Below are 25,414 nucleotides of genomic sequence, written 5' to 3'. Positions count from 1 at the left end.
TTGTAATGAAGGCCTTTTGTCTTTTACTTTACATACTTTCTTTTATATTTTAATACTTCAGTAACTGAACCTTAGAAATATTTATTCCAGGATTTGTCTTTATGAAATGTGCTTCTCTGGATGTTTTATTTATTTATTTATTTATTTATTTATTTATTTCTTCTGTCTCTTGAATATCATTTAGAGATGTTTACTGATCCTCCTTTCACTCTCTCCCTTTTCTTTTAACCTAGATTTTGATTCACTGAGAGACGCATTATTTGTTCTCATGTGTTGAGGTTCTTTATTTTTAAATAAAAATAAATCTGGTCACTAGTATCCAAATTAAATCACGAGTGTATAGTAAAGACAGCCTTGTTCAGATAGTATATTTCTGTGAAAACTAAATAGGAAGCCAGTGCCTTCATTCTCAGAGAATTGAAATTCCATTTGAAATTTCTCTGAGTGTTGTCTCGTAAACCCCTGAACTCACAAGTTATTGCAGAAATCATCACCCTGGTTCTGAACGTTTTTAAAAGCATTTAAAAGCACTTTGTTTTGTAACCTGTGTATTTGAAAGTGATTTTTTATGTAACTAAATCTTGTAAAGGCCGTCTGACTCAATACTTCCTGGACTTCAACCTTTGGTACTTAGATTTTTGGATAGGACATTTGTGTTATCATGCCATTTGCTCAATAATACTATGAAGAAAAGCAGAAAGTTGATATAAAATCTTTTATTTTTTTATTTTATTTTATTAAATAAAATCTCTTATGTAGATTTTAGAATCTATTAACCTATTTAGTTACATTGAATACTTTATAGAATAGGTTTTAAGAAAAGTTTCTGATTTAATATAAAATTTCCAAAAGAAGAATAATTCTGTCACGTTGGTGTTTATCAATTTATGAAAAATACTCAATGTTGGTAAAAGCTTCCTGCAGTTAAGTTTTGCAGGCGCACTTAAAACCTGGGGAGATACTGGTTAAGCACGGAGTTTAGAATGATGACTTTAAAGCGGCGCCGCCGCGTGTCCGGTTAGGTGGTTGCCTTGGACAGCTTTGCATTGCCGGGATTTCACTCTGTTTGATTCACAGTGTATCATCATAACCGAAGTCTGCACAGAGGAGGAGTTCAGGGGAGACAGCTCTGGCACAATAGGGGTTCAATCAGTGTCAACGTTAGAAGTCAGAAAGCATTGGCAGGGAAGGGTACGGCTCAGCGAGGGAGGAGGGGATAGCTCAGTGGTAGAGCGTGTGCTTAGCATGCATGGGGTCCTGGGTTCAACCCCCGGTCCCTCCATTTAAACAAACAAACAACAAACCAGCCAACCAGCCAACCTACCTAATTAGCCCCCCTCCCGCCACCAAAATTTAAAAAAAAAGAAAAAGGATTGAAGAATCCCAACTCTTTACTTTGCCTTTATGCTTGTGCGAGAACTCTGGGTCCTGGCTCCATGGTGAATAAAATCAGAAGCCACGAGAATGCCGAACTTCTTCAGGCTTCACCACTAGCGTCCTTCCGCGGAACTCTTTGAGTGTGGCTGGTACTCATCCCTGATGCTTGGTGTTCCCCTTTCCTTCAGAGTCGGGGCACGTTGAATACATCCAGAGAACAGGCTCCTCAGACAAAATAATCTGCCTCTTACATATTCCTAAGAACTAAACCAGTGAACTCTTAGAACTAAAACGCTCCTAAGTCTTGGAAGCTTAACCAGCAACTCATCTTCTCCTCATCCTGTTCCTCTTCCTCCTATTCTTTGGAAGAATAGCTTATTCAACAGAGAAATCTGTAGTAGAATTTTGTCTTCCCTCCCTCCTTCATCTCATGATAGGTTCTCACGTGATGGATTAATGCTAGTGGTACAGACAGAAGAGCAGACCTGGAAGTCTCATAGGGTTTCTTAGATATGACCAACTTTTCAGTTGCTACCAGGAAGACACAGGGTGTGTGTTCTGGGAATGAGTGAGGGCACCTTAGGCCTCAAGTGGCCCGCAGGGGCAGGTTCATGGCGGACACTTGGCAGCTTGCAATTCTGGTATCGATATACTTTAAAGTGCTCTATGCTTTTCTGCCAGAAGCTTATTTTTATAGTTCAGTCCATGAAGCCATTTGATATCACTTAACCTTTAAAGAGAAACAGGAATTTCTTTGATTACTTGAAATATTGTTTGTTCCCTTTCTATTGAAACGTAAGTATATATGAGTTAGGAATTGGCTCCCTAATAGCATAAGCATTAACTTCAGTAGGGTATAATTTATATTTAAATCGAGTCTGTGTGGTATTCATGAAAGGCTCTTATTCATGTAGTGTATTTTACAGCAGAATATTCAATTATGATGTTTATTTATGGTACGTAGTTTCCTTTTTTAGTTATCAAAGTATAAATACCTGAACATTTGTAATACTGCTGATTGAATAATATTAATGAACATATTTTCTTTTACAAAATAGCTCTTACAGAATTCTAGTAATAAAAAAACCCATAATGTATAATTTATTGACCTTTTAAAGATTAGAAGGTAAAGACACAGCATATTTTTGAATTTGTTTTTAACCAATTTTGATTGTTATCATGTGGACAAAAAAGAAAATATTTAACTGCAGCCAGGGGGTATCCATTCAAACAGGGTGTCACCAAGTTCATTCAAAGGCAAGTATTTTGTGGATTCAAGTTCACAGTCCACCAACAACAGAATTTAAACCTTGAGGAAAGGGGCGGATTCGTTCTACATGGTACCAATATTCTGGAAGGCCAGATATTTGAGAATAATATATATAGTTACTCTGCAGGTGACTGGAATTCTACTTTCCAAGTTGAGAAAGCCTTTCCTCCTGGCATCTTAAATAATGTTTATCTACTGTGTTCACATAAATTTAATTCAGAAATTAATGAATTGATTGCTTATGTTCTTAAATTAATTTTGTCTATTTAAAACCTTGTCGGGTATTTTCTTAACATTGGCGGGATGGTGTGTAACAGAAACATACAGGGTTTTTAAAATACCGTCAGTGTTTTTCCTCCTCATACTTACTGGTGCTCTTTGGGAGATGCCGAAGGTCGGAGTTGGTGTAGAAAGAGGGGTAGATCAATTAGGTTGTAAACTGCACATCTGATGACTCACATCAGGAGCTGGTTGAGGTGGAGGCTTTTCTTACTATGGTTGCTTATTTTTGATCCCAGTCAACTGTGTTCTCCTCACGAGATAACACGATCAAGGTGTGTGCTTTTAGCTTTTCCACATGAGAGATTCTCAGCCACACCATCTTTTGCCTGTCGCCCTGGGGACCCAGTGCCATGCAAGTGAGAAAGTGTTGATTCGCCGTTAGGGGTCTGGTCTGTGGTCATGGATCATTGCTGTCTTTTGGGGGAGATGTCAGTGGGGGTGAAGGGGGCTAAGAAAACTCTTTCTCGAGTGGGGATCTGACTTTGCCCCTGAGGAGATCACACCAGTGTAGACACAGTTTCTCCACTTGCCAGGAGCCTCAGACGTGTCCCATCAGGGTGACTTTCAGCAAGATGGGACGGGTCCTCCTGCCCTGCTGTGCCGAGCTCATCAAATGCTTTTTACAAGAGCTTTCACATTCCGTTCTCTGAGGACAGCAGATCTGTCTGTCTGTGGCCTTGGCCTCTCCTCTGGGCTTTTTATAATTGTCGCATCCTGCACGTCCATCAGTGCTTGAAGGCGGAGAGTGGACTCTTGTTCTGGTGGAGAGAGGAGGTGGTCCTCCCCCAGCTCTCCTGTCAGAGAAATGCCCCTGGGAGATCGAACTTTTGGGGCCAGGCAAGAGGCTGGAGCAGCAGAAGGTGGAAGGAAGTGGACAGGAAGCTTGGAAGAGACATGTTCGTTCCCATGATTTTTCCCCTGACTCGAGTTTTCTAGCTTGAACATCCAGGTATTCAAAAGGGATTTTGGAGGGGAGGGTATAGCTCAGTGGTAGAGTGCATGCTTAGCATGCATGAGGTCATGAGTTTGAGTCCCACTACCTCCGTTAGATAAAAAATAATAAATTAATAAACCTAATTATCTCCCCCCCAAAAATAAACAAAAAAATTAAAAGAAATAAAACCCTAAAAGGGATTTGGGGTATGATAGCATAGCACAGTAGTTCAGAATTCGGAGTCTGGAGCCAGACCGCATGGGTCCAAATCCCAGCTCTCACACACACAATGCTCCGTTTCTCTGTACCTCTGATTTCCCATCTGGAAAATGGGGGTAATACTCTTGGCCTCATGGAATTGTTGGAGAATTACGTACATTTATGCATTTTAATGTGCATGAAATGGTGCCTTACCAAAGTCAGTATCATGCAGCCTGTCACACTTTATTTATTTTTCCTCCTCGTTCAAACTTGCTAAGTCCAAGGAAACCTGTTCTCTTCCTTTGCCTCCTGGATGTCTGTCACCCACGGTACCTGCTCTCGGACGCTAACATGGATGCTGTGTCGTGCTAAAAATTCCATTCTCTTCCTACTTAAGAATTGCATGGAGGAAATATTCTTTTGAGAATTTATGCAGCATATTCAGGACCTTGCATTAGAATGTGAAATATACATGTACTGTATGTAATTTAAGTTATAGATTTTATTTTTATTGTGGATTGGCTTTGGTGTTTTAATGTGTGTGTGTGAGAGGGACATGGCTTTTATCATCTGACTTATGTGTCACGGAGTCTTTAATCAAGAGTGCAGTACTCAATCTATCCTATTGTTTCTATCAGAAAATACACTGTCTGTTGAACAGTCCACTTCATGGCAGAAACGTCAGAGATGGCAGGTTGATCAGTCTTACATACTTGCTTGTATCATTTCTACCCAGATGCTTGGCTTGGCTATCCCATGTCACATTGTTGATGGTTTGTTTTCTAATAATTTGTTATTTTGATACACATGGCATTTCAGATCTACTAAGAAATGAGGATAAATAGACCTACAACTTAAATGACTCCTCCTATGAGCCTGAATAATCATGATTTGCTTGTCATTTTGGCTAATACTGTCCAAATTAGAACTAGCGCAGTTTGATAGACCCCTAGGTATTTGAAAATTAAAAATAGGGTGCTGTACACACTTCATCTTAAGTGTATTCTTGGACTGCCATTCTGTAGTTGGAAGAGATAGGTGAGCAGAGAACTAGTCCCAGCGGGTCCTGTTCACTCTATCAGATTGTGGAGCAAAGTGTCCTCTGTCGTGACTTGTGGATACATTGCACTTCGGGTAAACTTCCAGCTCTTTTTCCTCCCTTAATGGAAGGCGAGTTGCCTAGGTCAAACCTAACTCTTAAATTGCTGTCCTATTAGTAACTTAAGAATTATTTCAGATTTATTTTTTAAAATACTTTTCATCAAGTAATAGGCACAGATTAGAAATAAAGGGTCATATATATAATAAGTTGGTAATTGTTAGAATATTCTTAAATTTACAGGATATGTAGACATTTTAAGGGCAAAATTTGTTTCTAAAATACTTTCTTCCTTTCACTGTCTTCATCATGAAATATCTTCAATTTTAAACAGAGTATAAACAGAAGTGTTCTATGAAAATAAATGGTTATATTTAAGTTCCGTTTATTGAAGATATTATTTTGAAAAAATACTGATTTTTTTCCCCTCTTTGGATATCTAATAAGTCATATAAAGATTTTGTATTTTTACTGAAGTGTGTATGTTGTTTTTAGACTGTAACTACAGTGTAGTCTAAAATGTAGTTCTTCATAAATTCTGTTTATTCTTTGACTAATTATTTTGAAATATTTAAAATACATTTGTTTTTTTTTTCCTTTGGCTTTTCTAAGGTGAGGAAACAGTTGAGTGTGGTAGGTAGAATTTTTTTTTTTTTTTTTTTTGGTCCCTCGGATGCAACATCTTCCTAGTTTAATTGCATTTTCTGTACATTTAATCATTTCCTCTTTTTTTTTTTCTGCTTCTCAGAGGAAATTAAAGGTACATGTATAAAAGTTACCTTACGTAGTTTAGTAATTTTATTTAGTGCACATACCTAGAGGGTTAAATTGAACATAGCAAGCAGTTTGTAAAAGATTATCGTACATTCAAACTTCCATCTTGACATTACAGTGTCTCCCAGTCACAGTTGGGCTTTGTTTAAGAAAGAAATGTACATTTTTTTGCTTCATACAGCAGAAATACAGAAAGTAATCTGATATAGTCCATCATTTTTATCTGTCAGTCTTGAATAAAAGTGAATGAAACAAACAATGCGATTCAGATACACTGACAGACTTGTTTTAACATGAGGATGTGAGTTTTCTCAACTACTTGATTTCTGCACTGTTCATTTTAAATACATATATACATAAAAACTAGAAACCTAAAATAACAAGGACTACACCATTTAAATTAAAATTCTAAGATATGCATAACCCAGTGTTTCAAATTCCCAAAAATAATTAATAGCACATTGTTTAAAAAATGATTGTAGCTGTTTATTTTTTTTAAAAAAAGAATAAAAATTAAAATATTATGCCTTTATTCCTTCCCCACACAGACTCTTATTAGCAAAAGAAAGGCTGTAGCTTAACTTTAACCTTTCTGTCTAATCCAGTGAGCCAAAATCAGTGCTACGTTTTACATATTATCAAAGAGCCTGATTTACAAAAATAAACTCACTTTGGGGATCGAGTGGTGTCATTTCCTTCACTGCCAGAGTGTAAACGTATCAGGCAGGTCCGTTACCATTTTCTTGGAACGGCCTCAAGGCACTTCTGAAGAAGCTTGAAAAACACAATTGCATGATGTCTCAAAATGTGACTTTCAACTTAAACATAAAACGCAGCGTTTTATGTTTAAGGGTGGCGTTGTGAGGGCCGTTCTGTTGCTGTGCTTCGTAATTGTTTGAAGTGATTTATTTTTTGCATCTGTGGCTGGGCTTCTAACCGTTCTGCTCTGTTTCTTGGCTTTTGTTCTGTGTGCTTTTACACTCCATCCAGAAGATGCTGAATGTGGTGGTATCAGCAGAGGAACCGATCTAGGTGAGCAATTGATCATGGAAGAGGACGTCTTTCTTTGTTGCTTTCTTCAAAGCTGTTAGAATATTTTATCTAAAACTAGCCTATTTGCCTTAGCATGCTCTGGTATGGGGGGGGGTAGCATGAACCTTTATATTAAACTGGCTCAGTCGGTTGGACACAAAAGAATTCACAGTGTGCTTTGGTTTATTATTCAGGAAGCTTGCCAGATGCTCTGTTTTTCGTAAACCGCCATATATTTTTTGATAGAGGATGAAAAAGCCTCTGTTTGTGCTAATAAGTAAGTTTACTCAGTTAACTGTGTCTGGACTTTAATGAACTATCTGGTGAGCTGTGGATCATTCAAAGCTTCTAAATAACTTTCTTCTTACTAACTTTTTGGTTCTGTTTTCTAATGATTTATGAGTCCCATAGCGGCCCCCACGTAACCACTGACTGACCAGCCCCCGGTACAACTAAGCCTTATGATTAACTTGCTCATCTGTCCTGGAAGAAAAACTTCCCACTTTGGAGCTGCCAAGGGATGTGATAAACAAAAGCCAGGATATCCAGAGATTTTTGTTTGTTCTGTTTTGTTTTTGTTTTGGGGGGGCAATTAGGTGTTTATTTATTTAAATGGAGGTGCTGGGGCTTGAACCCAGGACCTCATGCATGCTAAGCATGCACTCTACCACTGAGCTCTCTCCCCTTTCCCCGCTCTGCCATGAGCACTGACAAATTCTCCGCTTGTAGTAGTGAGTGGCGGTGGTGTAGAAACTCAATTTGAGAGAGAAATGCTTCAGCCTCCTTATTTTCAGATAAATATTCATGTCTAAGGTGATGTAATCTCTTGGTTATTGAAGAAATGTGCCAGATACTGTATTTGGCACTTAATGTATCTTCTCTCCAACACGGTGAGACGAGTGGTGTTTTATCCACTTTGTAAGAAGGAGACCGAGGCACAGAAAGCTTACGGGCTTTACATGTACAGACAGTCCATCGTGCATCCTGGCTTCAAATGTACATCTTTGCAGGTATAACACCCACTGTGTCCTTCATGGTACGCTGCCCTCTACTTTTTCATTCTACAAAACAAACAAACAGATAAACCCTTGCAGAAACAGAGGATATTCTCATTTCTAGGCTAGAAAATCTATAATTTACAGAGAGAATTGGATGATCAGGGCGAGGTTAAAATTGCACTAATGCTTTACTCGTTTCAGAACACTGCAGTGTGCCAGATACTCTGTGTATCCATTGATACCTTCCCAGTACAATCTTGGAAATCTTAGTGGCTTCAAACAGTGAGCATTTCTCATTCTCCTGCTTCTCCGGTCAGCTGGGCGGCTCCAGTCCGTGCTGGCCTGTGAATCACCGCAGTCCCCGTTGTCTGGTGGGGGCCTGGTCGGTCTGGGGGCAGGAGTGCTCAGCTGGGGGAATTTGTTTGCATTTCATGTAACTTCCACTCCTTCGTAAGCTAGCCCACGTAGTGGTCTCACAGTTCCAGAGGCCAGCAGAGAACACGATCTCCAGTTTTTTTAAGTGCTTTTGAGCTCACATCACACCTGCTCCTGGCCCGTGGGCCAAAGACAGTCTCATGGCCAAGCCAGAGTCGCTGTGGGAGGAGGCTGCCTGGGAGTTTGGAGACCTGGAGAGGTGAAGAGATGGGCACCCGTAACTGCCAGCTTTTCTCTCTCTCCAAAGTAGAAGGATGGGTACCCATTCTCCCTGATTTAAGGGCTTATACTTGATCTATTAGATGGTAAGTGTAGATCCATCTAGTGAGTACCTGTAGCATAAAGCATTTTGTGATGTGTGTCACATAAAATGTTGTAATTCAGAGGGAGTGATGGTCATCTCAGTCCAAGGAGGCAAGGGACTTCATCCCACAAGAGGATGACATTAGAGCTGGGTACCATGGGTTGGGTGGAATTACAGTTAGCACCGGAGGATGAGGGTAGAGGCAATAGCTTGGAGGGAGGTGACTGTTGCAGAGCACAAGGCATATTTAAGTTTGATGACTTGTAGGTGACAGGCATGGAAATTTATCGTGGCCCTTGATAATATGTGACCTTCAGTGACAGGCTAAGTAATTTACACATTTGATAAATGTTCTGCCTGACGTTTGCACTCACATTATTCTTTGTATAAACTTTTTATGCAAAGAACAAAATACTGGTTTTAATCTACATCTCTCTTAGAGAATGTGGAGTTTTATAAAATCAATGTATAATCAGTAGATATTAATGGAAGCACAAAGGCAAAGGTGATGAGCACAATGGGTTTCTTTCAAGACCTCTAAGATGATGAGATCTGATAAAATGCCACTGATCTAGCAACTTGGAGTCACTGATGACACCCGAGAAACGACTTTCCCGGAAGCCGAAGTCCTGCAGGTACGAGTGGACAGTGAGGGAGACGAGTTGTGCTCAAGGGGATTTTTACAGGTGAGGGTATTATGAAGATCGTTTACTGCCGGTGAAGGATTGAGACTCTGAGATGGGAAGTAATTCATTGAACAAAGCCCCAAAGCAGGTGAGGCTGGATGGAATTAAGACTCGGGGGAGCTTTAGGTAAAGGAATTTGGCATTAGTGGGTGAAGTTAAGCATGCAGATCTCCCCATTTTCTCTGACCCAGTAAAAAAAAAAAAAGGGTTTTCTTTTGTTTTGAAAAGGCAGAGGACTTTGTCCTTCCAGGAAACCGTTCGGCACCACCCAATTACGGATGAAAATACCATTTTGCCATCCAGGTAAAATGGGAGTATCACGTATCATGTAATAATTCGTCTCAAACTGGGGGCTCACAGTCTTCAGGCTGTGGTTAGACAAAAAGACCTATTTTTGTCAGACCCACAAAGAGGAGAAATTTTCATATAAAAATTCCTGGCTCCTTTGACAAAACAAAAGATTTGACCAAACAGGGCCTTTGTTTCTCAATGTTCATAGTTTACTGGAGTCTCTTTTTGTTTTGTAAATAAGTTCATTTGTATCCTTTTTTTTTTTTTTAGATTCTACATATAAGTGAGCAGATACAAACTACTATATATGAAATAGATAAATGGCAAGGTCCTAATATATAGCACAAGAAACTATATTTAATATCTTGTAATAACTTAAAATGAAAAAGAATGTATGTATTTATGTAAATAACTGAATCACTATGCTGTATATCAGAAAATAACACAACATTGTAATCAACTACTTCAGTTTAAAAAAAGAAAAGAATTAGCTGGAACTGAGTTACGCACGTGACCCCTTAAATGGAAGCCAAGCTCTCCAGTTCAGCATGGTCCCCACCGCTCCTCTGGCCTCGCCAGTGCTGAGACCGTGTCTCTGTTGGCACTCTCTTAACAATTGTGTTGGTGTTTGTGTTATAATAGTAAAGTATTGCCCTGTATCCACGTTTCCAAATGTGAGGAAGTAAAAGTAACCAAAGAGCATTTAAGGAAAAATGGGACAACCTAGTTCTTGGAGGAGTGACTAACTGTGCAAAATGTGTCAGTGTTGACAGAATGCAGTTTGAGATTTACCTGCCCATCTACTTCTAACGGCTTTGGGATTTTGCAAGCCCTGCTTATAGGGTAGAGCTATCAACTCCTTTCCATTCCTGGGCTTGAAATGAGTTTCCCTTTCTGAACCTCACTGTGGCAAAGCGGAAAACGTGGCCAACAGATCTTAATATATATGCAGCCAAAAACAGAAGCCTCTTTCCGTGTCCTTCCTGCAAAGACAACTGTGTTGGCTCTGGTTAGCAGTTTCTTCTAGTCTTTACAGAATATAACTTTCTTCTAATGCTATTTCTGGATTTTTTCCTAATATTTATTGAGCACCTGTTAGCTTCTAGGCACTGGAGTTTCAACAGAGATCAAAACAGACCCACTTTCATAGAGCTGCCACATGGGGGTGGAGCTGGAGACAGATAAGTAAATAAATTATGTAAAACGTTAGATGGTGATCCACGCTATGAGAAAAAATAAAGCAAGAATGAGGCAGTGGGCCAGGTGAGGAAATGGGGCTTCAGGTTTCATTAGGGTGGTCAAGAAAGGCCTCCCTGAGGCCATGTTTGAGCTCAACACTGAAGGGAGTTTGCGGGGAATGAGCCTGCCAAGCAGTGGGACAGGCATGCGCAAAGGTCCTGAGGCAGGGCCCCAATGCATCAGAGGAGCAGTGAGGAGATCAGCGTGGCCAGAGCAGAACATGGAAGACAATTGGGGTTGGCACAGTAACAGTGCTTGTGTGAGGGGGGCTGGGCGGGGTTCCTCGGCTCGTACTCTCTGTGAGATGGGAAATCACTGAAGAGTTCTGAGCAGGGCATTGACGTGTGCTGTTGTACATTTAAGGATCCTTTTGGCTGACCTGTTGAGAAAGGATCCTGAGGGAGCTGTGTAGTGATCCAGGCAAGAAATGACTGCAGCTTGAACCAAGATATTTCAGTGGAGGCAGTGAGAAGACAGGAGATTCTGGATATATTTTGAAGGTAGAACCTCACAAGATTTTCAGACAAATTGGAGAATCAAGGGTGAGCTTAGTAAATTCAAGGAGGGAGTTACCATTTACTGAGATGGTAAAGACGGTGGAGGAGGGCTTTGGGCTTGGGGGAATTTCAGGTGTTTCATTGGGATTCATTCAGTTTAAGACATCAAATAGAGACACCAGACAGGGTAGCACTCTTGAGTTTAGACTGTTGATTTTGGAGCTGTCAATATTAGATCAGATTTAAACCTCTGAAGCTGGATGAGATCTCCCAGGAGCGAGTGATGATACAGGCAAGAAAAGGACCCGGAGTGAAATGGAAGGAAAACCAGGAGCGTGACTCTCTAGGAGCAAAGTAAAAGTAACGTGTTTCAGGGAGGAAGGCGTGATCATCGCTGACGAGCGCAGCTGTTCAGTCAAGTAAGATGAGGAAAGAGAACTGACCACTGAGTGTGCAGAGCGTGGGGGAGTTATCGGCCACCCAGGTGAACAGTTTCGGTAGCTTGGTTGGGTTGAGAACCATTTGACAAAATCCAGCACCCTTTTGTGATTAAAACCTTAAACAAAGAATAGAAGGGAATTTCCCCAACTGATGAAGGGCATCTACGAAAATCCCACAGCTAACAGCACACTCAATGGTGAAGGCTGAGTGCTCCTCCCTGAAGATCAGAAACTAGACAGGGATGCCCATTCTTGCCCCTTTACTGAACGTGGTACCGGGAGTTCTAGGGCAGATACACGAGAGAAAGAAACAAAAGGACCCCAGATTGGAAAGGAAGTTGTAAAACTGTCTCGATCAGAAGATTACCTCCTCTTGTGTATAGAAAATCCTTCTTCTGCACCAGTTGGGATGATAATGTAGCTTTTTCCCTTCCATCTACTAATGTCGTGTGTAACATTGATCACCTTCCTATGTTGACCTGGCATTCCTAGGGTAAATCCCACTTGCTTATGGTGCATAATCCTTTTTAATATGTTGTTGAACTTGACTTGCTAGTATTTTGAGGATTTTTTGTGTGAGTGTTCATAAGGGATATTGGTCTGTACATTTTTTTTTCCACAGTGATGTCTTTGATTTTGGTATCAGGATGATACTGACCTCATACATTGAGGTAGGAAGTGTTATCTACTCTCACATATTTTTAAAGCATTTGTAAAGGATTGTGTTAATTATTCTCTGAACATTTGATCAGATTTACCAGTGAAGCCATCTGGTCCTGGGCTTTTCTTTGTGGGAAGTTTTTCAATTACTGACTTAATCTCTTTGCTTGTAAAAATCTGTTCAGATTGTGTTTGTTTTTTCAGTTTCAGTAGTTTGTGTCTCTCTAGTAATTTATCCATTTCATCCAGATTATCTAATTTGTTGGCATCCAGTTAGTTCATAGTATTCCCTTATGTCTTTTATTTCTTCGAGGTCAATGGTAATTTTAATAACTTTGATCTCTCCCCCAACACACTTTTTTAGCCTGTGTAGATAACAGTTTGTCAATTTTATTAATATTTCAAAGAACCAAATTTTGGTTTTATTGCTTTTCTCTATTATAAGGGATACTGAACTGTTGAAATTGATTTTGCTACTAATTAAGGAAATATTAGTGTATTCTAAAATTTTAATATTTCCCTCCTAATCTTTTGTATTAGTCAGGCAACAGAATGTGTATACATGTAAACACACACACATACAGATTTTAAGGAATTAGATCATGTGAATGTGGAGATTTGGTAAGTCAAAATCTGCAGGGCAGGTAGCAGACTGGAGACCCAGGGAACAGTTGCAGTTTTAGCCTAAAGACAAGAATTCCTTCTTGCTCAGGGAGAGGTTAGTCTTTTTTCTATTAAGGCCTTCAACTGATTGGATGAGGCCCACCCACATTATGGAAAGTGGTCTGCTTTATTCAGAGCCTGCTGTTTTAAATGTTAACCTTCTCCAAAAAAACACCTGCACCAGAAACACCTTCACCAAAATAATGTTTGACTAAATATCTGGGCACTGTGGCCCAGCCAAGTTGACATGTAAGTTTAACCATCGCATTCTCCATTTTCTTATTCTACTTTAAATATATCTATGGTAGTTATTGTATTGAGGAAAAATTTACCCTTTGGTGATTTGATATGACTTCCACATCAAATGTTTCTCTCACTAAAAGAAGTAATTTAAACAAGACAAATCAACAGAATAGAGTGGATTTGTAACATTTCAGTCACTTACTGCTTGCAAAACAATCACAGTATTCTGGTGGACATCCAATCCCAACGTATACCACCATGCGTCTGTGACAGACGCGTCACAGGGCCGCAGGTTTTGAAGGACATCCTCATACACAGGGTGTGTCTGCATCCATCCTTAGCACATGGCATCTTCATCCAGCTTTCAGACCACTCTGGAATATAGTCCAGATTTCCTAGGAATTTCACCATCTCATGAGGTCTTTTCCAAGTACTATTTATATTTAAGTAGAAGCATTTCTGAGACCCTGGCTTATTTTACATTACCCTTGTCCCTCACCTGCCTCCACACTCTGTATCTCCTGAGCCTACAGAAGGAGAGGAAAAGCAGAAGGCACAACCCTGCAGACAGAATTCCCTGGGACCCACACTGGGCCTGCCCAGGGTCACCTTGTAGACCTATGACAGCTGTTGATTTAAATCAGGCTGACCACCCAGTGAATACATTTTAATGATTTTCACTTTCTCTGATGTGCAAAACCAAGCACAAAACAACCTATGTATGTAGCCCTTTCCCTGATGACTGGTTACATTTTTGAAAAGTACATCCCATGTCAAAATGATCTATGTTGACTCTTTTGAGAAAAGTAACATCATAACACTCTAAGAAGTGAATGTCTGTTTGTATAAGAATTGTATTTTAAAACCATGTTTAGTGAGCCATCCCTGATAACACTGTGCCCTGGGCTGTAGGATTCTTACTAATGTGTATGGAACATGCTAGATTTCTTGAAGGTCATTGTATTTATCAATAAAAAGAGGCTTGGCTGTTGTTATTGGAAGGAAAGAAAAAGCTCACTGATTAAGTGGTGTAAGTTGTGTATTGTTTGCCTGAAATTAATCAAGCGAAGGTAAACTGATAGTATGCTGTAAGTATGAATTGCAGGAAATTGCACCTTTTAAAGTGTGTGTATATATGTTCATACTTAAAGTATATACACACATATGTACACACATACGAATTATTAGGAGTAATTCATTTCCTCCTATAAGCTCTTGAAAATTTCCTTTAGCTTTGGTGGGTGGCGTGAAAGCGTGTTTTCGGTTTGTATGTGGGTGTGTGTATGTTGGCTTCCAAAGGCTGATTGCTTCTCCATGGCAGAAGAATAACCTTTAAAGATTGTCTGTAATTTTCTCCTGCAACAATACAAAATAGTCCATATGAAGAGTGATTTCTTTTTTTTTTAACATTGGTGAGAATTACAGTGTTCTTTTGCTCTGGTTAATTCATTATGGAAATTGTGTAACGAACAATTCACAAAAGCACTGCTTATCATGTGCCTGTCTACAGACATAATTTCTTGCAAATGATCTCCTGAAAAATCATCAGTTTTCCTCGCCCTCTGCCCTTGCTGGAGTACTTCATGCATTCTTTGAAAACAAAATCAGTTTGAGGACTTAACGTGAGTTAAGACTGTTCTTTCTATTTAAAGTGTTTACCATAAAGTTCGATAAAAACAAAACTGCCCATTTGCTGTTATTTCTTTTAAGAGTTGTTATTTACCCGTCTCTAGTTCTGTGTTTCTTTCTAATCCTGTTTCTTATTTTTCTGATGTTTAAGCACCAGTGATCCTCAAGTTACAGTGCCTATTTTATAAATCTAGCAAAATTCTCATTTGTTCTAATATTCAGTCATATTAAAGATGTTATGTAAGTGGGGAGGGTATAGCTCAGTGGTAGAGTCTGTGCTTAGCATGCACAAGGTCCTGGGTTCAATCCCCAGTACCTCCATTAAACAAATAAATAAATAAGCCTAATTACCTCCTCCCTCCAAAATAAATTAAAAATAAAATAAGATTTTAAAAAAGTAAAAATACAAGTTAAACAAAAAGAATATTATATAGGTAAGTATAGCTGTGTCAAAATATACTATCTTAGTATTTTTCCTAAAAAATAAAAATTGCACAAAGAGAACATTTAGAAGCATTCTTTCCAAAGTGGTGCAGGTTGTTTCTTGAACAAGAAAGTACTCTGCATAATCTCAACATGTCTGGAATACTACTTGGAAATATTTTCTCTGAACAGAAAAAAAAAAACAAAACATTCCTGCTTGGAGAATTTTAGATTGCACAGACTCAACTTAAAAAAATACATTAAAATTTCAAATCCAATTTTCCCCTTTTCAGAATTATATTTTTATATTCACTTTTATGTGTGCATGCTGTATTTTCTCATAATTTAGAAAGAGTAAGTAAGAACCCATTTCTTTATTAGCTGGCTGGAAGAAGATTAAATTCTCATATGGTTTTTCTTTTTTCTTTTAATAGTAATGCTGTGCTGTGCTTTAAAAATAAATTGGTGGTGGTATCAGGAAAACTTTTTAAGACAAGGTGGTTTTTTTCTTGGAAATTGCAAATTGATATTTTATATTAGCTTTCATGATTTCATGAGGTACTTTGAGTTTCTATTTTTGTTTTTAGCTGGAGATGAGCTGAAAGATTCCAGGGTATTTATGGCATTTGAACGTTTCTGTATACTGAGAGTAGCTTTGTACCTGTGACATTCCAGAGGTGAATTTTCCATTAGTTTGTTCAAAAGCCTTTTCCCCCTTTATATACAAAATCATCACATGTCTGGCTGGTCAGTATAATCCATGGTAACATTCACGTTTCTTTGATTTTTTTTCCTGACACTGTTTTATAAGATGGATATAGAAGATGACAGATCTCAGTAACTTTTATAGTTTTGTGCTGGCATTTATTTTCAGTTTCAACCTCCTCCCGAGATTTTTACTTGTATGTTGTTGTAAGATGTTCTTAATCACTGTCCTTTGTCTTTGGGATAATTTTATGGTTGGCATACTACGGGACCATCATTTCAAAAATAATTTTGTCTTAGGATCACATTACGTAGTTTTTACATGTCTATTATGATCTATATCATTATAACAGGATTGGCATTATATTAAAAATGTTTATTTTAATAAGGAGTTTTCAGCATTTTGTTGTCAGGAGCCTAACATTGTATAATAATTTCCAGATGCTTAATTTTTATTAATATCTACATGAGTTTTTTAAAATTATCTTAAAGAGTTCATTTGTATTTATATTTTCTCTTCCTTGTAATTAAGGTACCTACTGAACTCATTAAATATTTGCTTGGTCAAATTAATCCATTGTTTTAAGATGCAGAAAAATAACTCACACAGTGTTTTTGGCAGTTCACCCAATTAAAAAAAATGCATATTTTAGTATATTTAAGGTGAGAAAAAAGAATTAAAATATTTTTACCTTTTTTTAAGAAACAAAGTCGTTTTCTTGACTGTGTTTGCTTCAAATAAATGTATTTCTTCAAAAAATTAGGAACTTTAGAGTGGATCTTTCCATAAATCTCTGATTTTTGAGGTGCCTAAGACCAATATTGCTGTTATGATTTCAAGCAGATTTCACTGAAATACTTCTTTTCCCAGTATACAAACATCTGTCAAATTTAACATATTAAAAGCTTCTTATTCTTAAAAACACTGGGGATGCATAATATCTGATGTTGTTTTACAAGATTAGTTACAGAAAAGAAATGTAACCAAAGATGGAAACTGGCCCATTTGAAAAGTGCAAGTAGTAACACAATAGTATTTATTTTCCTGTAATTAACAGGAAGGCAGGTCCTCCTTTCATTCACATGGGTGATTAAATGAGGCTGGTCGTGTTGGTGGTGAGTTACCTTGACTCTGTTGGAGGCGAGGGCCTTTTGTGTTAGTGGAGATGTCTGTTCATGAAATGATCTCTTTTTTTTAATGTCATTGTCAATTTCAAAATTTCATCAAAAAGATCATTAAAATTATTTTTACCTCATAAAAATTCACACTGAAGTTACTTATATGTGGGAGGCAAAAAATATACCAATTTGTGTTTTTTTTTTTTTTAATTTCATATCAATTTTATTAGTTTGGTTGTAAGTTTTCAAAACCCTAACTGCTTTTCTTTCACCATCTTCACTGCTTAGGTGAGACTGCTGGTTCTCTCTTTCTTGATCTTTGCTCTTTAGTTCTCATACCATATTCTCCTTAAAATTTTTTTCCACTGTTTTTACTTGCATTGCTTTTCTAAAGTATTTTCATTTATTGGCTATTTCTAACTATTGAGAATATAAAAACTAGATCTATTACTGTGATCATTTCAAAATATGGAACACTGGAACCTGCCTCTGAGACACAGTCAAAATGTAATTTCTGTTATATGCATATATATGACCGCATAAATACATTTGCCAATACTGGATTTCATTTGCTTGGTAGTTTTTGTGGTTTTTTTAAAATTATAAAATTACATAACATTATGGAAAATTAAAAAAATAGGACAAAACAATTGCCTACTGCCCTGTCTCCCTAATACAGTCATCTGTTTCTATACTTTTGAAATATATACTTTTTAAATATATTTCTGTATAAGTACCAATTTTTATATCATTAAATGTAAAATTCATGGTGTAAATATGACTATAGTATATGTCCATTTTTTCCCAATTTTTATTATATCAAATGCATTTTTATGGTGCTGTATAGTTTTATAATTTTAATGGCTTCAACCTCATTTCTTTGAAAAGGTGTTTCATAATTAATCCTTCTCATACTTCTGTATATTTTGGATGCTTCAAGTTTTTTTTTACTGCTGAAAGCATCACTAACATTTGAAATTATAGGATAGATAGGCATAATACTTACCTATAATTTGAAACTAATTTTAATACCAAATGATTCTTAATTTACTTTTTTAATGCTTAATATAAGCATTAAATTTAATACTCTTTTGGTGGTGGTTTATCAATAAAATATAGTGAGGTGACTTTGAAAATAACCAAATCATAAGTGCCTAAGTTTAATTTACTTAATTTCAGAGATATGTCAAAGGTCAAATCAGATTAGAAGTACTTGCTAAAAATCTTAGTTTCTGCTCATGAGCCCATGTTGTGAAAACCGTTAAATTACGAGTATTTGGAATAATTTCTGTGTCCCCTAGTAGATCAGGAACTCTTTGAGGATAGTGACACTGTTTTATATATTTTTGTATTTTACACATCATCTGAAATACAGGAGTATCAGAAATGTATTTAATTAGATTTGAAAAAAGTCTTCTAACAGAAAAAGAGCTTGTAATTTTAGTCCCTTTAATTAATTAAACTTAATTAGATTAAACAATTAAACCTTAATTAAATTGCTGATTCTCTTTGGTAATTTTTTCTTATTAAATTACTTCATAGAGTAACAGAAGTCCCATCAGTTTCTCTGTCATACACCCATACGCCTGTATATGCAGAGTGACATTTCCAAACTTTCTTCTTGATATTCTTTCATCATTTAATATTTGAACCAAAGCCTTGGTTTTGTTTTTTGTTTTTTTCTCTTATGCTAAAAGAAGAGTTACTTAAACCTGTAGATTGTTATGCCTACCTCATTGGTTGCTGTGAGAATTAAATGAACTAAATCCACATAAGCAGTTCAAATGGTGTCATCTAGTGATTTCTCAACAAATATCCACCATTCCCACCACTGCTTCTGTTGTTTTGGTATTGACGTTATGAAGAGAATGCTCTAAACTCAGACCAAGAATCACTTTTTTTTTTTTTGTCATGACATGACAGTGAACTTCCTGCAGCACAAAGTATGTATTGACATAAAGTAGTAAAAGGAATGTTCAGTAAGTATTTCTGGGACCACTGGTTAATAATTTAGAAAACTGTAAGGTTACAGCATCACCTCACAAGCTTGATCTTGTGATCACAGCTGAGTAATTCCAGGTGGGATTTAAAAAATTAAGTGTAAAGCCATGTAACCCATTTTTTTTTTAACTTGAGAAAATTTAGGTATTTATCAGACTCAAGGGTGGGAAAGTCACAAAAACAATGAGGGAAATGACAAAAGAAAGCAATTCACAGACTCAAGCACATAAACCTTTAAAATCTCTCCAAAAAGGAAAACTGAAAAATCTTGCAAAGTCTTTGCAAGAAACAGGGCCAAGCAAGGGCTTTGACCTTAAAGGACAGATGTATGTGTTTGTATTTATGAAGACCCCAATCAAAAAGGGAGTGAAATATTTTAACCAACAATTTATAGAAGGCATAAATGCAAATAAGTCACGTGAAAAAATCAACTTTACTAACAGTTTAAATGAAATTGATAGGCAATTTTTCACGTGTCAAATCACTAAAGATTTTAAAGTGATTAGAAGTCCTTTGATGGGAGACTGGTAATGTGGGCGTTTGTACTGGCTGCCATGGGGAATGTACATTGTTATTAACCAGCCCGAGGGGCATTTGGACAAGATCAAGCTTCTCGCTCTTTGCCCTAATAAAATCATCAGTGATACACCGTAGAAGGAATGTTCATTGCTGTCTGATTGCGATAAGGAGCCAATAATGAGCAACTTAAATGTCATCCTTTATAATAAAAAAAATTTCTTTTAGCAGAGCGACCCAACTAAATAAGTTAACAAGTCACTGTAAATTATTCCTGCTGGAAAATATTGGGTAAAAAGTGTCTCTTTGTAATTAAGGGGCCGACCCGCAGCTGCAGTCTTACCATAAAGTCACTTTCCTATTGTAATAAAGTAAACGTGCTGTTCCCTCAAAAAACGCTAATCTCCAGCAGCTGTGGGTAAGAGCCCTGGAAAAAGCCTGTCCATAAAAACGTTGAGCCAATTACAAATTACAAAAATGTGAAATATAAGGAAAAGTGTATTTCGTATGAAACTGTTCCCTTACCCCCAAATTCCTGGGACTGCTGCCTTCCCGCTCCTTCTTTTCAAAGCCAGCTCTTGCTCAGACTTGTGCACTGAAAACGAGCTGGACTTAAGCAGGGTCTCGGTTACTTACTCACGTGTGTTGGAAAGAACCCTCTGCTTGCTTTCAGCTTAAGTACACAGCCTTGACCTTCCTTTTAAAAAGAGAACCCCCAAAGACCTGAAGGCCAGAAAGTGTTAACCCCTCTCCCTGACGTCAGAGTCACTCTCCTTAGAGCTCAGACCATGAAGGTGTGCTGGCATGTCACTCATGTCACTGAAGGCTGTGTGCTGCCAAGCATGTCACTGCCTCTGGCCGCCCAGTTTGGTTTGGTTTGGTTTGGTTTGGTTTCGTCTGAGAAGCAAGCGCTCTGGATTTCGTATCTTGTCATGGCCTCTGTTCTGATTGTCTTACTGGTTTTCCTGGGTTGGGGGCTGTTCTTGATGTCCGACTCTGTGTCTATGTATGTGTGTATCTGTATGTACCTGCCTGTGCGGGCACGCACGCACGTGAGCCTGTGTGTACGCGCTGTGTGGTGTAAGTACGGAACACACACAGGTGTGCGCACCAAGCGGGTAAAGGACCATAAGGAGGGAGGGGTGCTGTCTAAATTGAAATGCAGGAACAGCAATGACAAACCCCTAGGAAGAGTGTCTAGAAAACCAAGGCTCGTTAACGCACTGCTTAAGCTTTCTGCTTTCTTTAAAAATGCCTTACCACTTTAATGAGGTACTTTCAATATTTAATATATTTAAATCTGACTGTAATTTCAATATGTTGTGTCTTTTATAACATTATCCAGTTAAAAACTTTTTAAGCCCCTTCATGTGTGTTTCCTAAATTTGCTAGGTGTGTGGTGGGAACACAGGAGGGTACAGCATGTTCCTGCCTTCAGGGTCCTTTCAGTGCTGGGGACATGATCCAGTCTGATCTGTATCTAATGTGTAGGGCTGTTTACCGGGCGCCAGGTGCTGGGCGGAATGCTCTACGTGAACTGTGTAATCCTTCATAACCCTGTGACATGGCGGTAGTATGATCCTCATTGTGAAGCTGAGAAATGAGCCGTAGAGAAGCTTCGCCACAGCCGGCCAGTCACAGGTCGTTCAGTTAAGTTAACCCAGGCCTGCCCGCCTCTGGTCTCTGCTCCCACCCCGGGAAGGGAGCGCTGCCCTCCTGGGATGGGGGTGACTTGGGGGAGCGCGCTGGGCCAAGGCACTTGAGCCTCAGAGCCTGTGGGAACTCCACTCGCGTGGTCGTCGCCGCCTGCAAAACTGAGGAGTGCGGTCAGGGCCGTGCCGTGGGCGAGGGCAGCGACATCCCAGACTGTGCGGGCGCGGGCGCGGGGGCGAGCCGCCGCCATGGTCCCCAGGGCTGCTTCCCGCGCTGAGCCCTCAGGTGGGCGGGGTTCGTCCTTCCTCCCGCCTGCCTCTTAACTTGTGAAAGTACCAAATGTGTCCCGCTCTCCTGGGTGAAATTGATGTTAAAAAAATGAAACAGGGCTGAGAGTAGGGTCTTCGGTGTTGCCTTTAAAAAATTATGTTTAGAAAAGTTCCCTGTGACTTTATCAAGCACCGACCCTGCACCAGACCATCCTGGAGACCAGGGTCCCCACCCCCGATGTCCATCAAACTCTCAGGGTAGAAGTCCGATCACCCTCTCCCCTTCCCCCTCTGTCTTACTATCCTTTCTGTTGAAAGGGAAACTTCAGTTAATTGTGAAGATGCCCCTAGGGAAGCACCTGCACTGAAATGCAGGATTTAGCTGGGATCCGTGGGTCGGGAATTTGTCAGGTCTTCACTGTGGATGAGGCGTTGATGTCCCAGGTCCGTTTCTGCACCAAGTACTTGCAGTGACTTGAGGAAGGCCCTCCCTCCGCACGAGGAGTGCTTGTGAAGAACTTTCTCGTTCTATCTGCTCACCCTGCAAGATCTGTGGGAACTCAAAATTAGAACACAGAAATGCCAGCAGAGCAAAGTTAGAAGAGCTAATGTGTGACTTCTGTGTCAAACCGGAAGCCAGCGTGTACTGGATTCCAGTTCGGGCCAGTGGTCGCAGGTGTTTGTTGTGGGGGGTGAGGGGCAGGAGCTGGGATGGCGTCCTTCATTTCTGCAAATCAGGAAGAGATGATGGTCTGAGAAGCACTTAAGCATCGGGAGTGGTTGTGAGACTCCGCAGCCTCTGGTGTGGTGTTGGGAGGTCTCAGAGGTATGATGGGTCCTTTTCCAGGTTCCCCTGAGTCTGTCCCAATATCCTAGGAAACAGAAACAAAAAATAATTACACCTTGTCCTCTGACCCTTGACGTAGACGTTGGACTTTTCTCAGCAGGTGAGGTTTTAGAATTTATGTATGTTTCTTTCATCCTAGGACCAAGTGGGCACACTTCCCCTTTTTCTTCCCTCGAATCTCATCCTTTTGTGTAACATAATGATGTTTCATCGTTTATCTTGTTCCCTTTTGCCTTTGATAAGAGAGCTTTAGAGCAATTGTTTCAAATTCTTTGTAAATCTTTTCCCTCAAATAACCTGAGTGTCTCCTCAAAACCATAACGACTCTTGCTGGGCCACAGGGTATGTTACAGATGAACTTTTATCACTCCATTCTTAATTTCTTGATTGATTTTTATCACACTGTGAATCTGTAAGGTAAGTGCTGTAACTACATAGTTAATGATAATTATTTTGTAATATTGCCTTTATTTTGAATATTACTCATTTTTTAAATCCAATAGTAATAATTATTTTCCTTTGTTTCCTAAAATGCACACAGATCAGTTATTACATTGCTGCATTTTATCATAAAATATCTTTATTAAAATGTTTTACTCTTCTCAAATTTGATCCATATTCTTTTAAAAGAGAATATTTTTATAGCTTTCAAAATGTGCTTGCATTTTGTTCTGCGCTGTGGAGCTGATATAGAATATATATTATGTTTGGATAAGCAGGCAGTTTCCTTTCCCTTCAAGTCTGGGTTATGAGAGCATATAAGGGTTGGCTAGGTCGAGACTTCTTGAATGGTGTGGTGTATACGGCGAACATCAGTATTCTAGAAAAGAAAAAACCAGAATGATGCAGCAGTATGAACAGCAAGCAGAATGAAACAGTTGTCTGAGGAAAGGAACTTCCGCCTTCGCTTTTCTAAGCCAACATTGTAACTGATGGCGCTAAGCCAGAGGGAGCTCCTTAAGCAGACAGGAAATTTATTTAATTACTTGAAAAGCTATTTTAGTAAAAGATCATATGACCTATTGAAAAACATATGCAATTGAGGCTCTGGAACTTATTTCCAGTTTTTAGTCGGCTTCAAGTTACAAAAGCATACAGTTTCCATAGGAGAAAAAGGACCTCAGGACCTCACTGACTTCACACGCCAGAGACGTGTAACGGCTGAGCGCCTTGCTCTCAGTGACAGGCTGGCTCTGGCAGCCTCGTCCATGCACAGGCCACTCTCCCTAACTTTAGTTTTCTTTTTAACGAAAGATGATGTCTTTGCCACAGGTATGTTGTTAGGCTGTGCTTAGAATATAGTATAAAACATTCTAGTATTTATGAATGGAAGAATTCATCATTTATATTTAAAATGTACCTTTAACAGTGCTTTTAACTTTTGCTTATCAAATATGTTCATCAATCAGTCCTTAATTTTTCTTTATGATTTCTGGCCTCTTATTTTTTATTGTTTTTTTGTTTGTTTGTTTTATAACATCGTTGCTTTACTGACTGATTTCTGAAAACTGTAATTAAATGTTAGACAATTCTCTTACTAGTTGTTTTAATGAAAATGTGGAGTATCTGTTTTCCTTTTATTATTAAGTGTACTTGTAATGATAATTATGGTGAATAAAATCCAGCCCAACTTTGAGGGTATTTGCATTTTGGGGGATTTCTTGTTTTAGTTGTTAGTGCTAAAAATAATCTGTTTTTGTTTTTTGCAGTTGGTTTTAGGAGAAGTTTCCGTCTTAGTCGAAAAGATAAGAAAACGAATAAATCCATGTATGAATGCAAGAAGAGTGACCAGTATGATACAGCTGACGTGCCCACTTACGAGGAAGTGACCCCCTATCGGCGACAGACGCATGAGAAATACAGACTTGTTGTCTTGGTTGGTAAGTGATCGTCCTGTGTGCGACGCTGAGGAAGTGGGACAGGAAGAATTTAACTTTAGAGAGCATGACGCTGGAAGTCTTCAAGCTAAAAAAAAAGTTGCATCTTGAATACCTTTGGCCTCTGAAATGAAATCTTTAGTCTTTTTTTGTACTCAGGTGACGCTGAGGAGACTTTTAAGATACCTGTGCCGATGGTATCAGCATTCTAGTGGACCCTGTGTAGGAGAGGGGATAGCAGACACTGTCCCAGTGTATTAAGCATATCAGGGCAACCAAGTAGAAACGAATATTTTGTAATATCACGCAAGTGTCTTTCAATTCATTTTGAGGCAGCAGCCATGATATGAGCTTCCTGTAGCATTTAGACCCTCAGTGAAGTTCAAGGACATTTAACTTAGAGTCCTAGGATATTTAAAGCTGGAGAGTCAGCAAAACTGCTTAAAGTAAATATACGTGGGGGTTTCCATAAACCTTGGTTTGATTTGCATTAACGTTCTCGTAGATACCTTGTCCGACCCTGAAGACAGGAGCAGTCACAACCTCCGTGTTCTCCCACCCCACTTTTGTTTGTGTTTCTTTAAAAATAGCGTGACAGGCATATAAGCTCTAAGGATCAAAACCAGTGATTTGGGGGAAACACTGGAACCAAGGAGCCTAGTCTGTATCACTTGTTGGCTGTTCCTTTATGAACTGAAATGATAGTTATGGGGTTGGGAGTAGATGGGAAAGCTGAAGAATCACCCCTCCCACAAAGATGGAGTCCTTTGCAAGGTTACAGCCCTTGTTCTTAACAGATGGTAGGTGACCAACAGGAAGTGATGCCGTTTCTCTGGTGGCCCCGGAGGTCATCATTAACATCGTCAGATAGTCCCACTGTTGGCAGTATTTAGAAATACATATTCACGTTTCCTTTATGGACAGTGTCCACTTCTTCTAATCTGTGTATA

The 25,414-nt window shown here is 38.8% G+C and overlaps 1 protein-coding gene across 3 annotated transcripts in view; it reads left to right on the top strand.

The window, feature by feature from the left end:
* The window catches only part of MPP7 (membrane palmitoylated protein 7), a 163,007-nt gene that overhangs the window by 100,902 nt on the left and 36,691 nt on the right, over nucleotides 1-25,414 (top strand). For all 3 annotated transcript variants that reach the window (XM_032474025.1, XM_006176676.3, XM_032474026.1), the window contains one exon: nucleotides 24,297-24,467. In XM_032474025.1, coding sequence (XP_032329916.1) covers nucleotides 24,297-24,467 — 171 coding nt within the window. The remainder of the gene's footprint in view (nucleotides 1-24,296; nucleotides 24,468-25,414) is intronic.

This window comes from Camelus ferus, chromosome 35, assembly GCF_009834535.1.
Source record: "Camelus ferus isolate YT-003-E chromosome 35, BCGSAC_Cfer_1.0, whole genome shotgun sequence".
Lineage (NCBI taxonomy): Eukaryota > Metazoa > Chordata > Mammalia > Artiodactyla > Camelidae > Camelus > Camelus ferus.
Note: the sequence above shows the minus strand (reverse complement) of the source record. Positions and strands in the feature narration are given on the sequence as shown.